At 39.7% G+C, this 22,257-nt stretch overlaps 1 protein-coding gene across 1 annotated transcript in view; it reads right to left on the bottom strand.

Moving 5' to 3' along the window:
- Positions 1 to 8,152: 8,152 nt before the first annotated feature.
- The window catches only part of LOC310994280 (putative flavin-containing monoamine oxidase A), a 53,968-nt gene continuing 39,863 nt past the window's right edge, over positions 8,153 to 22,257 (bottom strand). The window contains exons 11-12 of the mRNA XM_083982910.1: positions 21,800 to 21,900; positions 8,153 to 8,735 (exon numbers count right to left, since the gene is read on the bottom strand). Coding sequence (XP_083839036.1) covers positions 8,387 to 8,735; positions 21,800 to 21,900 — 450 coding nt within the window. The 3' untranslated portion in view covers positions 8,153 to 8,386. The remainder of the gene's footprint in view (positions 8,736 to 21,799; positions 21,901 to 22,257) is intronic.

Here is a 22,257-nt window from a genome sequence, read left to right on the forward strand (position 1 = left end):
GGCTCTTCCACAGGCTTGCAACCTCAAAAGCCTGAGCTCTCTGTGGAATCACTAAAGAGTTTTAAATGAGCTGACCTAAAAGGTCTGGGCCATCCGGTCCATTTAAAGGCTTCAAAACAAGCAGCAGAAACTCTAGAGTCAAACTGGGGGCCAGTCAAAGGAATGAAGACCATGATTAGGTTATGTCATCTCTCTCAGCAGCAAGAGCAGCTTCACTGCATAATGTTAACAGGGAATTTCATACAATTGATTATCTGCTAAAATCCAAAAGGTTTAAGGAGACAGAGCTCAGTATTTTCCTCATAGCAATTATAAGTAAAAGTTACCAGGCACAATGAAATCAATGGGATGTGGCTGCGTCACCTCAGGGAGCCATATTAAGCATAAATTGGAGCCAGGATTGAATCCTGTGGCTGAACAACTGTGGTAGCCCATAGAATATAATAGCTTGATACTGTAGCTATAATGAAGAGGTGTTCTTGAACCCTATATTAAACAAAGCAACCTAATGAGTATGACAGAAATGTACTTTAATTCAGCTGTTACAGACCCTTGAAAAAGAATGAACATCAGAAGGAAGACGGCCTCAGCTAGAAAAGGTCACAGTATCAACAGGGAGGGGGTCAACGTCATCCACCAGGAGACAGTGGACAGGTGGAGATCAGTCAGGAAGTCCATTCACATTAAGAACACCCCCAATCCAGAGGTTACACTCTTCATCTCACCTCCATTCGGTGCACGGCCACTTGTTATCTCATGTAGTTCCATTCAGGTCACAGGACAACTCCTGAACCAACTCCATTTGATGCTGACCGCGAGGTCAGAGCAACCTAAGTGGGCCTTAGAGATTGGATTACAGTATATGGTCAAACATAAACTACTCACAAAAAACTGGGGATATTCGACTTTCAGATGACATTTCAGAATGCGCTATACTATACCTTCACAGGTGAACTTAATTTGACCTTCTCTAAACTTCTGAATTCACATTTCCTTTTTTTTTTTAAGTATATTTTTGGCTTTTCATACCTTTATTCGATAGGACAGTTGAGAGTGTGACAGGAAATGGGAGGCAGAGATGGGGGGAATGACATGCAGGATATAGGGCTGTCCGACGCGGGATTCTAACCGGGGCCGCCTGCAGCGAGGACTATAGCCTCAACACATGGGGCGGGTGCTCTACCAACTCAGCTAAACACCGCCCCTGAATTCACAATTCCAACTGTTCAGTGTTTCAGTGCTTATAACATAACATGCTTCTCTAACAAGGCAATTAACCACAAAAATCGCAACAAGGGTCCGATCCATCAATCCACCACTAAAAATACTCTGGTTCAATGACAGCTTGTATCGAGACCTCTTCATCTGGCAGTTCACATTCTGACATCATGAGACCAAGATGACACCTAACAATCCATCAACAGCACTTGGACATGGATTCACATGGAGGGAAGTGTCCGCTGAGCGAGTGTCATCATCAGGTTGAACAGAGTCACATAGAGACTGGAAGAGTCACAGAAAGGCAGAGAAGTGGACGACCTTTGACAACTTACTGAGACATTGACATTTTCTATTGCGGTACACCCTCCACTGTTGTTGGCTTTTGTTTCAATAAATTGTTTGAGATGAAGAAATTACCATTCCATACTTTCAACCGAAAGTTGAATATCCCTAACTTTTTCTAAGTAGTGTAGGCTACTGAGGCAAAGAATGAACTTCAGAGCTAAAAAAAAAAATAAAGTTGGAAATTAGGGCTAATTGTAGGTCCAGTAAAACCTTTGAAATTCTATTGAAATACTATCATCTGTTTAAAAAAAAAAAAAACATAATAATAATTATCATGAACATTTGGCACAATAGCATGTAAGCCAACCTTGATCCAATTCAGCCATAATCACTATGAAATCTCTGTAAAGGTCCCTCTTAAAAAGCATTACTTACTCCTCAGAAATATTTTGAAAGCAGCAAAAATGTATCCAAGGTTAAAGAAGTTGCATAGTAAACAAACACAATATAATTAACTTGCTTGGTTATTGCATGTAGCACCTCTGGAATGTCATCATATTTCGGTTCATAATAATTTAGTTTTTCATTATCCTGTGCTTCACACTGGCATTGAATTTAAAAAAAAGAAATAAAATAAAAGACGCATGAATGTCTTCCCACTCTCAACAAAGACAACTTTTGTTCAGGATTGCATGGAACTGGAGTGTATAATAGCCTGCAAGCACACACACTAACACACACAAACACACACGCCAAGAGCTAAACAGAGTTCAGAGGTCACAAAACACAGAAAAGTATGACATGAATGCATCACTGAAGAGATGTGTGTTTGCCTCACATCCTGTATACATGTGTATCTAATATCTATACATGTCTGTATATTCATATACAGTGTGTGTGGTTACATATGGATATATCATATAGTTCCTTTTCATACTCTTCAAATATACACCGACTCCTCGATACCATCTTGTTGGAGCTCAACTGGACCCGGTTAGTATGCATTAGCCACGTATTCAGGTCAGTCCCAGAGGGTTAACACTCAGCATAATCCACTCTAGTTGTTAAGAATATCCAAAAATATCTTGCAGCTGTCCAGAATATATAGCTCAAAAAAAAAGAAAAAGAAAAGAAATCTGTGAAGATGTCAACACGAGACACAAATGTTCTTTTCTTTTCCTTTGATACAACATATTTAAATGCCAAAAATATTTACCCTTGGACAGGAGGAAGCTCCATCACAATATTTTATATTTTTACATTTCCAAATCTGTGATATACACTAATTGTGTCATATGATTTGACATCCCCCAGGTGGTCCTCCCTGGGTGTCTGGCAACAACATGTCTTCTCAAAGAGGATGAAAGAGCCAAATAGAAACCCAGAATATGACAATCTGCTCTTGTCCTGCTTCAGTGTTGTCCTATTTTATGATCTGTCAAAATATGGCATGTGTATACCATTGTGTGGTGTTACATTGCTCTTGCCCCTCTTCACTAAGTCAGTCTCAGTATGTTTAAAATATACAAGTGTTTTGTGGAATTTTTCTCTGCTACGTCACAAACAGTCATTTTAACACCAGAGCTTCAAACAGCATGTCTGCTCTTTTGCTACATTTTATGTGGCTTTAAAATATTGAAGAAAAAAAAAGAGAAGAATATCGATTTCCAGGCGTTTGTATTCGTCCGTCTTCTCAAAACAGAGATGAAAAGGAAAAAAACAAACAGACTAAATAAAGACCATAAGAAACAACCCATGACATTTCAGCCTCAATAATATAATAACTGACCAACTGTTATCTCCTAATTCACATGTTAGACAGTTAGTCAATACGTTAATATTTCATGTTTGTGCAGGTTGGAGCAGCACTACTTCAGAACTGCACATGACACTGTGGGATTGTTCACTCAGGTGTATGGAACGAAGTGGATATTGTAGCTTAATTGAGCACAGTAACAAGTTAGCACTGAAGATGGGCACTGGACGGGGTTAGGCTTACTCCAGCAATTAGATAATGAGGGAACATTTGGCAGCCAGGGTAGTGCAGAAAGTAAAGAAAACCAACCCACTCATCCAGTGGATAGTAGCTGCTAAATCTGGTACAAGGCATCTCTTCTCATTTCGAGACTAATGTTATTTTGTATATTGTCCCCAATACAAATAAACTTATTAAACTAAACTAAATCCATCCATCCTCTATACTATTTTTCCATACAGTTTTGCAGGGGGGGGGGCATAGCTGAAGGTGGGACACGCCTTGGGCAGGACGCCTGTCTGTCACATAAACAGGACTGTGGGAGGAAGCAGGAGAACCTACAAAAGATTAATGCAGGTAGAACATGCAAACTCCACACAGAAAGGCCTAGGCTCAGGAATCAAACCCATAACCTTCAGAACAGTACCAACCACAGCAGGTGCAGCCCATTAACCCTCAATTCCCACCACCTGCCGCTACCTGGCCTGTCGTCACCAGCCCAGTGACAGCTGTGGGATTAAACCAAAAAGTAGCCATATTTTAGTTTGATTTAAGTTGTAGGGTCTTTTAAAAAAATATATTATTCAGCTCCTGCAATTTGCATACTGCAGTTGGCCATATTGCGATATCGATTACATTAAGATTAATTGTGCAGCCCTAATTCAGATTAACCAACAACATTAAAAATCCAATTATGGGTCTCAGGACTCATTGGTTGGGATTTACTGTAAACACAGATCCTAGTCCACATTTTCCCCTCAACACTTATGTATGTATGTACTTTTTCTCTCACTTAGATTGAGTGGCTATTGATGGGAGAGATAACTTACACCAAGTGCACTTATGTATGACTGAAAAGACGTTATTTTCACAAGACCCATCTCAAACATTCACCATCTTCGACATACTGTAAAGGGTATTTTTCAACCCTGGACTGTGTTCTGCTGTTGATTATTTTGAATACCTTTACCAAGGTATAAACGAAATTCAAATTGCAAACCTCCATGTGGTTAAAAATATCAATGAAGTAAAAAAAAAAAAGAAAGATATCTGCATCTGCCTGCTCTCCTGCTTTCAGTCGTTATTGTCAATGTCCTTAGTTCTGAATTGTGGATGTGACTAGATAGAGGGTGTGTTGTGAATGCAAAGGCAATGTACTGCCACTGCAGTGTATTGGTTCTCATTTTTGTTGTGCATTCATGGATGTTAGTCCTGGTTTGGCGGCTGGGCCTGATTTCTTCTGGTTGTGCATCCTCTGAGGCTAACTATACACCTTGTTGCTCATGTAATTATTTTATGTTCCTCCCCCACGTGGAAACCTGAGTGGAAATCTGCCTCTCGGATTTGTTCTGGCACCGACGCTGCGCCGCACATCGAGATGTTGGGCTGTTGTCCTCGATTCAGCCTGGACAGGCTTAAATGAAACCAAGGAGAACAGGCAGCTGATCCAGTGCAAGCTGGTGATAACAAAGACAAATAGTAAGCCTGCAGCACCAGAGCACTGTTCGGTGATCAGAGGGTGTTGGGGATACTCTCCAGGAGAGAAATGGGGGCTGACAAAAATCCTTTCAATCAACGGTGCAATCAAGTGATAACACTTAAATCACTTTCTCTGGGATCACTTTATTGTATGATTGGTTCATGCTGCTATATCTACAAGAGTGAGCACAGTCTACAGGGTCTACACACAATGTTGGCTTGTCTCCCTGAAAGTTAACTAATATTCCCTCAAAACCCACACACACACACACCAATTAAAATGAATTGTAAAGCTGACTTTTCTCAAATTATTTACATGGGTAGATAAAATTATCACAAACAGACAGAAAGACAGAAACTCAGCATTTACAAACTTAATGTTGATAATGGACTTAGCAAATCCCCAGATTTCATGAAAGTTTTTATGTTAAATCCCAAACACTGTTTTCACAGTAATTATGCATTGCAATTAGCCTATTGTTTATGAATTGGAATGGTTGACATCTAAATGCTTGTTTAAAGATGAAGGTTAAATAAAACATTAACTTTAATTGGTCTGAGACGGGAACCGAATACCAGAGTGAAAGTCAGATGACTCTGACCTCGTTGCCTTTTTGAATCATCATATAAAGAACATGGTTAGGATTGGGCACCGGATGTGAAACAGTGCTGTTCAATCTTTGTGCAATGTGGAATAATAGTATTTCCAAAGAAAACTACCCTGTAACTAATGTAACTGATTCACAGCTGCAAAGACAGCTGCACGGATGATTCATTAAGTTTTCAAAACAAACAGCAAAAATCATGATGTATGGTAAATACAGGGAAGCTGCTATGGAGAAGAGGAGCACAGGCCTTAGTCAACAACATCTCAAAGACACTTGCTGGAACATTAGCATAACAGAACAAAACACAATGAAAAGATAATTGACAGTCAAATCAGCCCCTTGCCGACATAATTCAAAATAAATGAACATTAAGAGGTCTATTTATTCCATGGCTGCTAAATTGCAATAGTGTTATTATTATCTCACGCACCTGTATGTCAGAATAACATAACAATAACATTAGAAAATGTCATAGGACATTTGTTTGATGGAAGAGGCTGTGGCTGTTTGGCTTTCTACAGCCACAAATACAGATGACACTGCAGTGCAATGTATGAATTTTTAAAGTTGGTGCTGTTGCCTGAAGGCAAACGCTAAGGCAAGTGCAACAACAGGTGTTTACAAAGGCTGCTGTAACTACAGCAATATTACTTCACTGGAAATCTTATACTGGACATACGAAAAAATAGTAATACATTTGAAAAAAAAAATCAAAAAAACTAAATAGGCACACATAAACACAAGGTCCATAGAGCCGAGTGGAGCCTGATGATGAAAGATGCTTAACTGCCTCTGCTGTTTTTAATCTATCAATCTAATTATTTTGGCCTCTGCACTTTAAGGCCTGAAAATGTATTACTACATGTTCCCCTTCCCCCAGTACAATCAAAACATCAAGCAAATCATCTTCCTCTTTGATTTGATCGTAAATAGAATATTTCCTCAGTATTACGATGTTACTGTGTAATAAAGACTGTGTAGTGATTTAATCAAACATGTGCCTTTTATCAGTGAAGATCTATGCAAAGAGTTCAGTCAAGGCTGCATGGAGACTGTCCTCCTTTAAACTACCCATGATACATCTGTGCAAGCGGCTCTTTATGGCTTCTACATTTAATTGTTAGGAGACCATCAGCAGAAGTGGTAATTACGACAAGAAGAAAGGAAGACTTCAGGTGAAGAAGTAAAAATCAAGAAAGCTTTAGGCTGAGGTTGTGGTGACTGGATTGATTTTCATACGGGAGATTGTTTCCTGTTTGAAACCGATCGATTGCTTCTTCTGAGAGCATTCTACAACCTTTACCTGCGTGTTTATTCCTGTAACCATGACGACAAAGCTCCTATACGCCTCCAGGATATACTTACTTTAACTCAAATCTCTTTATGTTAAGATATTTTAAAACTACACTTGTTGTTTTTGTTTCTAACCCGAGGCAAACCATGACCGTTAAACAACCTTATAGCTTCTCAACTATTTAAAGCAATAGTTCTTTTTTTCCTCCTGTACCCATGTCATGTTAAAACCAAGTCCAGCCATTTTAGAGGGCACCTCATCTCATCTATTACTATAATTCATTCACACAGTTGAGACTGTGTGAAATGCTCATGCTTTCACAATGATCAGACTCCACAGTATCCCAGAACTGACCTGCACTTAATGACAACTGTACTGCGACAGTGACAAGGCAAGCTGCCAGTCCCCCAGATGGTACATTACTGCATGCATGCCTTAAGCTGGTGCTGATATATAGCAACGAAGGAAACCTCCACACCATGGAGTCCCTGAAATAGCTCCCCCATCTGCTTTATCCTCCGTCTCAGTGGGGACAAGTTGGAAAATATGCGTGTTTATTATAATGTATGGGATTAGTTCAGAAACTCAAATCCACAAGAAAACTGTTACTTTTTTTGACTATCGACAAAAAAACGACCAAATCAGTGACTGATGGTACAGAAAAACTCTCACATGCACGGAGACGGGCTGCTGGCCTCGATTCAGCCTGGACCGGCTCAAATGAAACCAGGGAGAAGGTGGGCAGTTGATTCAGTGCAAGCGAGTGATAACAAAGACAAATAGTAAGCCATGGCGCCAGTGGAGACAGAGACTACCATCCAATGATCAGTGGGCGTTTGAGAGACTCTCTAGGAGAGACATGGGGACTGACAAAAATCCTTTCAATCAACCATGCAATCAAGTGATAGCGATTAAATCTCTTTCTCTGGGACGTTATCGTTGCGTGACTGCTTCATCCATCTTGCGCTCATTCGAATGTCTGTTGGTGGTTTTGTGGGCGCACAAATGCGCGTGTGGCTCGGCTCCAAGCCTCTCAAGCAGGTTTTATGGCTCTCTGGGAAACAATGCAAGGCATACGGTATGAAAGGTCCATTTTCCCCTCGCAAACTGGTTTAAACACAACGCGATCTCTCTGAGCTTACATGCACAAGCCAAGTGCATGGTCTCGGTTTTAAATGTTAGGGCAAATCAGATAAAACACTGATTCAAGTTCAAATATCTCCCATTGATTCGTCAGAAAAAAAGAATGAAAAACAGTTGAAAGGGGAAAAAATGGAGTGAGGGTTGTGGAATCAATAAATGATTTTAATTTGCAATCAAGAAGTGGATAAAAGTACATTTTACATCACTATCGAGCAACATGATAATGCATTTCAGTACATATTTCTCATAACTAATGTTCTACTTTGTTCTGAAATAAAACTAAAAATTAAAACTAAAAGAACTAAAAATAAAAATCAGTGAGCAGTGATCTGATGTCTGAATTAAAACAAATCAGTTATGCAGATGTTTCACTGGCATCTGTTACACTGGGAATATATGAGACTTGGTTGTTGAAACTACATTCGTCAAGTATGTTGTGACCTTCAGCAAAGCATTCTGATGCCGGGCCAACAAGAGAGCAGCACTTATTGTTAACGCCACACTGACCACAGCCTTGTTCGTGAACAGAGACGTTAGTTTGGATGATGTTGTTTCCTGCGCAGGATCCGTGACGGTTTGACCGCGTCGCACCGCCTCCTGCTCCTCCTGGGTCAGGGTCGTGGGACGAAGTTCAGCCAGTATTTCAAGAGCCGCTCGCTGTCCGGATTGCACCGCGCCACTCATGTATCCGCACCACTGTGTGGCGGTCTCCGTGCCCGCCCAATGGATCCTTTAAATCAAGATAATCGTTGAGCTTGATGTCGCTCTTCAAAAAGACATTTATTATATTCTCTGTTGGAGCAATTAGATCCCTTTCAGCACATTCATACAGTATCTTCAGCCTGTAACATTCATTTGTATCAGAAGTTTTACAGAGTACATGTGATGCTGCTGACTATAGTAAGATCATCAGATTTTCTGTCTGATGAACTGATACACTTCAAGTTTTTGCCCTTTAACAAGTCTCCAGTGGTTTCAGTGCTCCGTGTCTCTGTGCACTGAAATTTGCAAGAACATGCTCAGCAAATTAGGTTGCGCCTGTTCAACCCTGTAGGGCTTACTCACCAGAAAAGCACTGTAACAATGCTACTTCTCATTCACTTCACTGACAGCATATTCAAGGATGCCTCATAAGCCGTATAAATTACAGCCCATGGCACCCAAGTTTGTTGTCCACATTAGTCCAGATCATGTACTTTGCAGCTGCTGCACCAGTTAACCTTCAGCTCGGGTAAGCATTGTAATAAGACAAATGTGCCCATAACAAAGTACTGTACTGTAGTGGGCCTATCAATGGGAAATGGAAGAATAACTGTTGGGGTCAACATGAGGTGTGTTTGATATAGTAGAGGATGATCCTGCTGCAAGTAGCTAGGCTAAGTATGTGCACCTAGATTTTAAAAGAATAATATGAGTGACCTTTGAATAGCTGTGAATGACTGCACCAATGACCAAAGACAAGGTTTGTTTGGTCAATCACACACATGCCTTCAGTTACTTCAGATAACAATGAGCCAACAACGTGCCTCAGTTCACCTCATTATATGACTTACATGCACAAGGCCTCACAGATGGGCGCTAGTGTATTTGCTATTGAAGCGATGGGGGCACTGGATGAAAAAAATATGACTATGTCAGACTGAAACTAGCAAAGACACGTGTTGTATTTTATGCTGCATGTAAGATAGAGCACAGTGTAGACGATGCATTACTTTTTCATCAGTGGCTGGCCATGTGAAAACCTACTACTACCCACCCCCCACCCGAACATGTTGGAGAAACATAAGAAAACATTTTGCTCTTTCCATCCCATGGTCTTGAGAACTCACACTTTAAAGGGGTAGTTCAACATTTTGGCAAATTGGCCCTTTGCCATAATCCATATAGTCTTAGCAGTAGGTTCGTTACCTTTAATTGTCGGTGTAAGATGTTTTTAGAATGGCAGAGCAGAGTCACAAGCTGCTCAGAGCTACGCTACGGAGGCTAATGGAATTTCTTGGTTTCCCGCCATCTCGTAACGTTCCGTTATTATCTCATAGCGTGGTGAATGTGCAGGTCACAATTTGTCCACCAGAGCGTTTTGGAGTTGTTGGATTGTGTATTTGATGAGTTTGATGAGGGAAACCAAAAAATCCCATTAGCCTCCGTAGCGTAGCTCTGAGCAACTCGCGGCTCTGCTCCGCCGTTCTAAAAACAGCTTGCACCGACAATTAAAGGTAACAACAAACCTACTCCTAAAACTATAGGGATTATGGGAATGGGCCAATTTGCCAAAATGTTGAATTATCCATTAAACGCAAAATACAAGGTGGTGGCTAAAATGCAATGCTCTAGGATACACTTGGAGAGAGATGGCCGTCTGTTGTCCCACTGATTAGAAAGGTGGAGTTGAGCAAAACCACAACATGAACAACACCGATGAGAACATAGCGGCAGCGTGAGAGGAAAAGAGGTGTGCTGCCTGAGAGATTCATCGCTCTACAGCTGGCCACCCTACAGCCACTGATAGATAGATAGTATCACATGTGCTGGTACTGTATGTCCTAATGAAGTATCTGGACACTTGGGTCACATTATGCTCTTCAGTGTTCCTCAGAGGTGAGCTGAGTCACTCAGAGCCACCTCTCCAGATAATCGAGAGGCCCTCCTTCAGGAGGTTAAAGTGCTCTACAGAAAGCAGCAATTTCATCCAGTCTGTTATTTAGTAACTGTAGTGTAATTATTTTCTGCCATCTACAAAAAAACAAATGTCTGTAATTCTGCATGCAGGAAGGCGGGAATCACTAACCTGGGCTGCATGTAGGTGAAGATACATGGACTTCACATGGCTCTGTTTTTCATTCTTTTACAGATCATCTATCTATCTATCTATCTATCTATCTATCTATCTATCTATCTATCTATCTATCTATCTATCTAATTATTATTATTATTATGAAGCCACATCCAAAGAGGGGCTGTAGGCCTACCAAACATTCTCAAGTATTGGTGCAGATGTGAGAGCCAGGTGTAACCAGAGACTATGCTACTTATTTGTGATTATGCAGTAGGTGTTACTGTACATGGGTTCCATCATGTGTCAAACCATAATTCATAAGCGTTGGGAAGGGAAACTTCAAGGGGTAAATAGGTTACATCTTAGGTAGGTATTATGTCTGTATGCTATGATGGACATCTGTGATGTGCTATTGTGTACTATTCAATGTTGTGGTGATTATATGACTTGTGATTTACCACGAATATTGAAATGTGTTTATACAGTTTCTGAGTGAAAGAAATTAAAAAAGTAGCCACTCTAATGTTTAAATCCGTTTGATTGATGTGATTAGCTTTATTGCTAGTGTAACGGAGGTCCGCGGGTATAGCCACAGTCATGAGGTACCACTAAAGAGAAGACAGTGACAGCGTGTGGCGGTAAGCTGAAGTGAAACTCACTCGCCCATAAAAAAGACGTGCTAATCCACTTGCGAAGTGGTCATTGACCTCTTGGCGAAACGGTTAGCATCGTCCCCCGCGGTGCAGGAGGCCCAGGTTCGAAACCCGCGACCACAGAACAACATCGGTCACACTAGAAAAGGCTGTGATGACACTCACAGAGCTATGACTCTAGTTGTTGTCACCTCCAGTAGAAAGTTCACTCCTCACTCTCTGCTGCCACGTCTGTGCTATCTCGTGTGTGTGTGTGTGAGGGAGAGGGAGAGAGGCTGCAGCCCTGACACTGAAAAGCAACAGCTTTTTTTGGTTCATCTGGTTCAGGCTGCACCTTGGAAAACGATGTGACTGAACGGCGCGGGTAAATATTTTATTTACTACTAGGTATAGTATCTGACATCAACTGCTCCCTCTACATAATCTGTGGAGTGTATGTATGAAGGACGCTCCACTAATTTACCATTCAGACTGCTTGCGAATTCACCAGCCCATCATACTTGCATATCAAGGCTGTCCTCCTCCACCCCTGTCTGCCAATCGAAAGAGCGGAGAGGGGTTCCCTCGCTGGACAGCATCCTTGATGATTAATGTATGTTGTCTGAGCATTGGAGATAGAGGCCTCGGCAACAAACTCCTCTGGATGCCATACTGTATGAACGCCTCTCTGATGTGGTTAAACAAGCTTTGACAGTGAAATTCACAAAGGGGTGTTACTCATCAGCGAGGATCCAATCAAGAATTGGACACACAGACTAAACAGAGGATCGGTGTGTGCCAAAGCTTCAGTGACAGATGTTTAGAGGTGAAGATGTTCCGATAGCTGCTCCGGGAATATTTTAATGGACTATAACAGTGATCCAACTGCGATCCTTTCATACTGCAGTGAAGTTAGTTTGAAGTTGGATATTTGACAGACATTCGCTCACTCACTCGCTTCTCAATATATTAAAAATCCATATAAAATATAAGATGTGTTCAAATGCAATAAAAACAGGTGTGTCTCATAGAGGAGGCTTAGCCCTACCATCCTGTGTTGATTTTGAGCCAACAGGTCACATGACCTGAGAGTTATTGAGCTATAATGCTCATATTTACTGTATAAAATAAATCAAAAATCCATATAAAATATTACATTTGTTTAAATGCAATAAAAACAGGTGTGTCTCATAGAGGAGGCTTAGCTCTACCATCCTGTGTTGATTTTGAGCCAACAGGTCACATGACCTAGGAGTTATTGAGCTATAATGCTCATATTTACAGTATAAAATACATTAAAAATTCATATAAAATATTAAATGTGTTTAAATACAATAAAAACAGGTGTGTCTCATAGAGGAGGCTTAGCTCTACCATCCTGTGTTGATTTTGAGCCAACAGGTCACATGACCTGAGAGTTATTGAGCTATAATGCTCATATTTACCGTATAAAATACATAAAGAATTCATATAAAATATTACATTCGTTTAAATGCAATAAAAACAGGTGTGTCTCATAGAGGAGGCTTAGCTCTACCATCCTGTGTTGATTTTGAGCCAACAGGTCACATGACCTGAGAGTTATTGAGCTATAATGCTCATATTTACTGTATAAAATACATAAAGAATTCATATAAAATATTACATTCGTTTAAATGCAATAAAAACAGGTGTGTCTCATAGAGGAGGCTTAGCTCTACCATCCTGTGTTGATTTTGAGCCAACAGGTCACATGACCTGGGAGTTATTGAGCTATAATGCTCATATTTACAGTATAAACCTACATTAAAAATTCATATAAAATATTAAATGTGTTTAAATACAATAAAAACAGGTGTGTCTCATAGAGGAGGCTTAGCTCTACCATCCTGTGTTGATTTTGAGCCAACGGGTCACATGACCTGGGAGTTATTGAGCTTTAATGCTCATATTTACTGTATAAAATATATTAAAAATTCATATAAAATAGTAAATGTGTTTAAATGCAATAAAAAACAGGTGTGTCTCATAGAGGAGGCTTAGCCCTACCATCCTGTGTTGATTTTGAGTCAACAGGTCACATGACCTGGGAGTTATTGAGCTATAATGCTCATTTTTACTGTATAAAATACATAAAGAATTCATATAAAATATTACATTCGTTTAAATGCAATAAAAACAGGTGTGTCTCATAGAGGAGGCTTAGCTCTACCATCCTGTGTTGATTTTGAGCCAACAGGTCACATGACCTGGGAGTTATTGAGCTATAATGCTCATATTTACAGTATAAACCTACATTAAAAATTCATATAAAATATTAAATGTGTTTAAATACAATAAAAACAGGTGTGTCTCATAGAGGAGGCTTAGCTCTACCATCCTGTGTTGATTTTGAGCCAACGGGTCACATGACCTGGGAGTTATTGAGCTTTAATGCTCATATTTACTGTATAAAATATATTAAAAATTCATATAAAATAGTAAATGTGTTTAAATGCAATAAAAAACAGGTGTGTCTCATAGAGGAGGCTTAGCCCTACCATCCTGTGTTGATTTTGAGTCAACAGGTCACATGACCTGGGAGTTATTGAGCTATAATGCTCATTTTTACTGTATAAAATACATAAAGAATTCATATAAAATATTACATTCGTTTAAATGCAATAAAAACAGGTGTGTCTCATAGAGGAGGCTTAGCTCTACCATCCTGTGTTGATTTTGAGCCAACAGGTCACATGACCTGGGAGTTATTGAGCTATAATGCTCATATTTACAGTATAAACCTACATTAAAAATTCATATAAAATATTAAATGTGTTTAAATACAATAAAAACAGGTGTGTCTCATAGAGGAGGCTTAGCTCTACCATCCTGTGTTGATTTTGAGCCAACGGGTCACATGACCTGGGAGTTATTGAGCTTTAATGCTCATATTTACTGTATAAAATATATTAAAAATTCATATAAAATAGTAAATGTGTTTAAATGCAATAAAAAACAGGTGTGTCTCATAGAGGAGGCTTAGCCCTACCATCCTGTGTTGATTTTGAGTCAACAGGTCACATGACCTGGGAGTTATTGAGCTATAATGCTCATTTTTACTGTATAAAATACATAAAGAATTCATATAAAATATTACATTCGTTTAAATGCAATAAAAACAGGTGTGTCTCATAGAGGAGGCTTAGCTCTACCATCCTGTGTTGATTTTGAGCCAACAGGTCACATGACCTAGGAGTTATTGAGCTATAATGCTCATATTTACAGTATAAAATACATTAAAAATTCATATAAAATATTAAATGTGTTTAAATACAATAAAAACAGGTGTGTCTCATAGAGGAGGCTTAGCTCTACCATCCTGTGTTGATTTTGAGCCAACAGGTCACATGACCTGGGAGTTATTGAGCTCTAATGCTCATATTTACTGTATAAAATATATTAAAGATTCATATAAAATAGTACATGTGTTTAAATGCAATAAAAACAGGTGTGTCTCATAGAGGAGGCTTAGCTCTACCATCCTGTGTTGATTTTGAGCCAACAGGTCACATGACCTGGGAGTTATTGAGCTCTAACACCCATATTTACTGTATAAAATATATAAAAAATTAATGTGACCTGTTGGCTCAAAATCAACACAGAATGGCACCTGTTTTTATTGCATTTAAACACAGTTACTATTTTATATGAATTTTTAATATATTTTATACAGTAAATATGAGCATTATAGCTCAATAACTCCCAGGTTATGTGACCTGTTGGCTCAAAATCAACACAGGATGGTAGAGCTAAGCCTCCTCTATGACACACACCTGTTTTTATTGCATTTAAACACATTTACTATTTTATATGAATTTTTAATATATTTTATACAGTAAATATGAGCATTAAAGCTCAATAACTCCCAGGTCATGTGACCCATTGGCTCAAAATCAACACAGGATGGTAGAGCTAAGCCTCCTCTATGAGACACACCTGTTTTTATTGCATTTAAACAAATGTAATATTTTATATGGATTTTTTATTTATTTTATACAGTAAATATGAGCATTATAGCTCAATAACTCTCAGGTCATGTGACCTGTTGGCTCAAAATCAACACAGGATGGTAGGGCTAAGCCTCCTCTATGACACACATCTGTTTTTATTGCATTTAAACAAATGTAATATTTTATATGGATTTTTGATTTATTGTATACAGTAAATATGAGCATTAGAGCTCAATAACTCTCAGGTCATGTGACCTGTTGACTCAAAATCAACACAGGATGGTAGAGCTAAGCCTCCTCTATGAGACACACCTGTTTTTATTGCATTTAAACACATTTACTATTTTATATGAATTTTTAATGTATTTTATACTGTAAATATGAGCATTATAGCTCAATAACTCCCAGGTCATGTGACCTGTTGGCTCAAAATCAACACAGGATGGTAGAGCTAAGCCTCCTCTATGAGAAGCACCTGTTTTTATTGCATTTAAACACATTTACTATTTTATATGAATTTTTAATATATTTTATACAGTAAATATGAGCATTAGAGCTCAATAACTCCCAGGTCATGTGACCTGTTGGCTCAAAATCAACACAGGATGGTAGAGCTAAGCCTCCTCTATGAGACATACCTGTTTTTATTGCATTTAAACAAATGTAATATTTTATATGGATTTTTTATTTATTTTATACAGTAAATATGAGCATTATAGCTCAATAACTCTCAGGTCATGTGACCTGTTGGCTCAAAATCAACACAGGATGGTAGGGCTAAGCCTCCTCTATGACACACATCTGTTTTTATTGCATTTAAACAAATGTAATATTTTATATGGATTTTTGATTTATTGTATACAGTAAATATGAGCATTAGAGCTCAATAACTCTCAGGTCATGTGACCTGTTGACTCAAAATCAACACAGGATGGTAGAGCTAAGCCTCCTCTATGAGACGCACCTGTTTTTATTGCATTTAAACACATTTACTATTTTATATGAATTTTTAATATTATACAGTAAATATGAGCATTATAGCTCAATAACTCCCAGGTCATGTGACCTGTTGGCTCAAAATCAACACAGGATGGTAGAGCTAAGCCTCCTCTATGAGACACACCTGTTTTTATTGCATTTGAACACATCTTATATTTTATATGGATTTTTTATATATTGAGAAGCGAGAGAGTGAGCGAATGTCTGTCAAATATCCAACTTCAAACTAACTTCACTGCAGTTCCTTTCATTGCTGTAGCTCCTCTGCTATGTTTTGTCTGCTGCAGCCAGCCGGGGGTTTCAGCTCTGCTCTCTGCACTGTCAGTGCTTGTCAAAGACAGTTTGTGCAAGAAGAACCTCTCACTCTGTGATACCAGTGCACAACCACAATTGAACTAAGTGACTCTTTGGTTCCAACAAACCCGACAGAGTGTGACACCTCCTTTCTAGTGGATTGCATCACGTCTCTGTCGGGGATGGCATTCTTCCAGCTGAACTTTCATTTATATCATATTGGTAATTTTAGCTTATAAACTTTATAATTTTGAACCATGGCCTTCAGTGTTTGGATCCAGAAGCTCATAAAAGTTTATATGTGTGTGATTACGACTCTGTTATTTCACTGTTTCTGCATCGGCAATGTAATCAACATTGAGATCATGTAAATATAAGCTTTGGATCAGACTTGGTATCAGCAGATACACAATATTAAAAGACTCAAATTGGGATTTGGGCCAGAAAGAATTTGGTTTGGATTTGCCTGTTCAGAGACATTTTGATTGTTCACTCCAATCTACTCCCAAGAGTCCACTTCAGCCTTCAACAGCAGACTATCCAAGAGCTCAGACTGAGAGGTATCATATCAACAGGCTCGGTGTTGGTAATACATACCAGCTGTCTGTCCACCAAAGGATCATATGACTGTGATTGGACTCCTTTACTGTAAATGGCTATTCGTGGATTTTGAACATGGTTTCTTATCAGGGATAGATGGTGGTGCTTGGTACTTCACAAGAGCTACAAGCCACATATAGCAAGTGTTATACAGTAATAGACTCTGAGCTGTGGATGGACTGGAGGCTACAGTGACTCGCTATCGAAAAGTGATTAGACGGGACCGGGGTAACTGGGTTGGATGCAAACTTCAGACGAAAAGACATTAGAGAGATAAGACTTTTTCATAATATATACAATTTCACACCTATTCCACACGTAACTCTTGCCACCTTAGACCCCCATATTTTTGTACCTACCAATCACAGTTCTGTATACTAGAATATGGAATTTATTACCTGTATATTTTTTAAACTTATCTTTACAACAATTTAGCAGCAAGAGAGCACTAAAGTCACTTCTGCTAACCAGTCAATACCTTCCACATGGTCTGCCTATCTAAACTGGGATTACTTTATATTTTTTATCAAGCTTTTGTATTGCATTGTACAATGTTAAACCATGTTTGTATTTATTATGCATAAACGGTTTTTGTACTTCACAAATGCATGCACAGTAGCTTAGAACTGTAGTCGGAGAATGCCACCCTACAAGCCCCTGGAGGGTTTTTTTTTTTGCATTTCTCCTTCACATTGTGTTGGATTCTATATCTATATTCTATATGTGTTATATCTTTTTTAACTTTTCGATATGTGAAATAAACAAACAAACTTAATGACATTGATCTCCAGCTCTTTGAGTAAAAGAATTAAATTGGATACGTGAACATCAGTTAATACTAATGAAGCAACTGTGAAAATAACCATTAACACCTTTAAACTGATAAAGATCTCCATCTTGGAGAAATGTGTTTACTTGTTTTCTACAATTGCAGTTATACTACAGTTGTAATCTATAACACCATAGGTTACACGGTCCCTCACTGAATCACACTGTTATACAATTATGTCAGGGGGAAGATCTGTAATGGATTTATACAGCGGTGCCTCAGCTAGGAGTGCAACCAACCCAGAGATGACTCAGATAAGGATATACAAATGATAATGAAAAAGGAAAGCAATGGGTCCAGCACGTATGGTAATAAAAAATTCAACAGACAGGAGCGGTGGAGGGAGAAATCAACCATTACAGCAGGATACATGGCAGGTGGTGGTAAACAGCATAATAAGCAGCGGCATCATGATGAGGAGAGTGAGAGCTTGTCAGATTAAAAAATACTGCCCTGTGACCTTGATTCAATCTGATCGGCGTCTCGTTTAAATACTGTAGGTGTTTATGAGACAAGTTAACCTGAACTGACCAACTGACAGCACCGATGACTGCAGTGTTCCATTAAAAACCGACAACGCTGTGTCCCTAAACGCACGCAAGCACGGCGGTCTGCCACTTACAGTGAAGCCGGCGACGCGGGCGATTCCAGAAATGCAAAAAGTACGAGATTAATCCGATCTGTAGAACTGGGAATAAAGATAAAAAAGAATCCCTCTGAGCTCGTGGGATATGGTTTTGACCTCTGCTGTATACAAACTCTTTAGCTGTTTTCAATTTAATCACATTTCCCGGCGGGCTGAGTCGAATATATATCATAGCAGATGAACAAAACGGATTTAGAAAGAAGCTGGTCCTCGTTGTCACATTAAACACAACAAACTGTGGGAGGAATAAAGCTTTCTTCCTCATCTGTCATTGACCTTTCCAGAGCTGTCTCTAGGGAAAAAAATGTTGTTTGTTCTACAATACAGTGAGAAGTCTTCTGTCTTATCATCTAAACAGGAAACCTTACATGTCATATTTGATCAATTAGCACAGAAAGAATAAAGGTGTGTATATTTCTCCTAATTATGACTGAGTTGATATATAACACAATCATCGCTCCACTGAGTGTCTTCCTCTCAACTGTGTTGACAAAGTGTCAAGTGTGTGTGGAGAGTGTTGCCAACTCTTGTGGACGGATATTTGGAGCTGCTCAGTGTGACTGTATGAATTCCTCTGACACTTCTTCACATCATAATCTTTGTGTATTTTGGAAGGCTGTATAATTCCCTCAGGGCGCCTGTTGTGTTATGTTTCCCCCCCTTACAATTGTAAGAAATCAGTAAACCGCCTCTGTTTGTGCTGCACCGGTGAGATCTTTACTAGATTTCGAGGTTTATGTTTTTCATAGTCAAAACCACTTTGTCTCCACCTGTCCGCTGGCAGGATAGTGTTATTTTGTTGCGTATGGGTGAAGTCGGGGTCCTTATCCCATGAGTTGGAGGATTCGGCAGGAGTGAGTTATAATAGAAAAGAAGAAAGACATTTTTCTTTTATCTGCTTTGCCCCTTGGTACCTGAAGTATCTCACCATTTGCTTTCTTGCTTATGTTTCCATCACTTTATAATGCCGTCGGTTGAGCGAGGAGGCAGCCTTTCTTTTTTTTTTGGTTCATCCTTATATAAACAGATGCTTTGCTTTTGGCTTTGTGTGGGCATAACACAATATGTTGGCAGGACAGGATCCTCCTAAGGCTCGTTCATACAAAAATCTACAGGCACTCTGTCTTTTTCAGCAGTGAGGGTTTGTGCAGTGGCTCTGTAGCTAAAGCTTGCTCATCAGGTGTGACCTGTTATATGTATTAGGTGTGTTATGAGGGGCCCTGGGACAAAAGGCTCTGTGCTCAGCCTTCTTGAACTTTAAAAGGCTGATTTGACAAACCTGACCGCAAAGCTTAAACAGAGGGAGGACGATCTAAAAACAGCTCCTATCGATTGTTTTTAGACTACATATGTAACATACGCATGCTGGGAAGAGATATCAGCTTTGATCGCAGCTGAGTGCTGCTGTTTTGTTGAAGCACATTGTCTGGTTTGGTCACCTGTGGAGCATTGTGCTGTGACCTTGTGCTTATCAGGAATGGCAGGTGTTTGGAACGTTCATTTCTTGCTGAGCGACCAGATGTTAGTTGGCCGTCAGGTTTGTGTTGTATATTGGGAGTGTAAACATCAGGTATTACCCAATGAGAAGCAAAAGTCAGTGTTTAAAACAAAAGAATGCTGTTGACAAATTATAAGTCCCTGAAGAGTCACTCGGTGTGTGAGTGTTCCTGCTGCCCTTAAGAACAGAACAGAGAGGGACTGATGGGCTAATCCTGACATGGCTGAATGAATAGAAACTTCACTGTGGGGATGCACAGAGATGAACTGCTGAGCTCAGATGGAGAGCTCATCTTGTAAATATTATATATAATTATCACTGCCATTTAATAACTATTGTATAATCCTATGATATTAACATACAGCACATCAATTCCTTACATTTACAAATGTATTCTGCCTCACTCTGTGTGTCATGGGCTGAATGAACTAATCCCTCTGAGTTGGCAGTTATAATCCAAACAATGTGAGGAGCAGCATAAACATAAAAAAAAAATCATCCCACCAAGCAACTCCTACCACTGCAGTTTTTATTTCACCTTCAGCTGAAGCCGTTAACTTAGTAAAGCACAAACCTGCTAGAGACAATTTATTCATAGTTCTTGGCAGCTTCTCTTTCTTCTTCCTCTCCTCTCTCTTCAACCGAGTAGGGAGGGTCTCTCTATAGGTACTGTATCTCACACACTGACCACTCAGGCATAGTATCCACCCAGGATAATTACTCTAATTATAACCACTACTCAGTGGTCAGTGGGAGATTCATACTATGCCAGGTGAAATCCCATAATCCACAAGACACTACCTGAATCCACTGTGCTGTTAAATACAGAATGTATAAAGCACTGGCTGCATCTCTGTCAGCCAGACATGGGCTTGGCTTCATTACATGTTCTGGATTAGTGTCAAGGTCACAGCTTGTCCTTGAGGATCCATTTCCTATATGGGCTAGGAATATGGATAAGGGGCTACCGCCCCATGCCGCCGCTCCAGTCATGTTATGTAATGAGCTTCCTCTGCTCCCCATGGACTTAATGTCATTATGGAGATGAATTACCTGGATCCCCCTCCCCACCCTTCGCTTTCATTCGTCCAGCCTTCTGCATCTCCGAACAGGCCATTAGGAATGGATTATAGGACGTTTTCCTATGAGAACACCACTCCTCAAGACCTCTTGCCATTTTGTTAGAGCTGGACTAATGTGTGTCAGTGAAGGCATAATCACTCCCACAACTCACGTCAATGATCTGTAGGCACTGGGTGCTGGTGAGTAATACCTGGTCAGCAGGGTGAACTGCAGACGCTGTTTTTGTGGTATAAAAATAGTACAGACATCCAGCAGCCATATCTCTCAAACAATCACGTGTGTGCAATGATACGATCTGCTAAAGCAGGAATTCTAAATTCAGCTTTTGGAGGAAAATAAACAACTGTCACGCACGTGAGCTCCACTATGGGTCTTTGTTGTGGACACACAGGAAGGTGACTCTTGAGCAAAAGGAAGAAGGAGAGGTGCGATGCTGTGGTGTATTTGTCATCAGTGGTGTGATTACCTGCCACAGGGCTTCCTCAGGCTAGGATGGTAATATGTTAGCAGACCTGGTGCCATGACATTAACAGGGCAGCCTCCACTGTAGTCCTCCTTAGCCCAGTCCTGTGGAGCAGAAAAACGGAAATGAGTCTCTTATTTCATGGCACAATCCATAACATTGGCTTGGTTTCAACAAAACCACACTTTCAAGCTATAATCGTGTGTAATTTTATTTAAGAGCAAAACTCAACAACCCAGCTGGGCCAGAGGGTTTCACTCTGTCTGACACTGTGGGCTCCCTGTAACAAAACTGAGACAATCGAACTCTCTCACCATGGAAGTACTGACAACTATCACCGGATTACTTTGATACTGACTAGCGCTTGAAAATGTGATGATTCTCAGCCTAAGTTCATGGGTTTTAATTTTACAAGTCTTTTTTTCTTCTATTTCTAAATGAATTTATGGATTTTTATTCAT

The sequence above is a fragment of the Trachurus trachurus genome (assembly GCF_905171665.1).
Source record: "Trachurus trachurus genome assembly, chromosome: 12".
NCBI classification, from domain to species: Eukaryota; Metazoa; Chordata; class Actinopteri; order Carangiformes; family Carangidae; genus Trachurus; species Trachurus trachurus.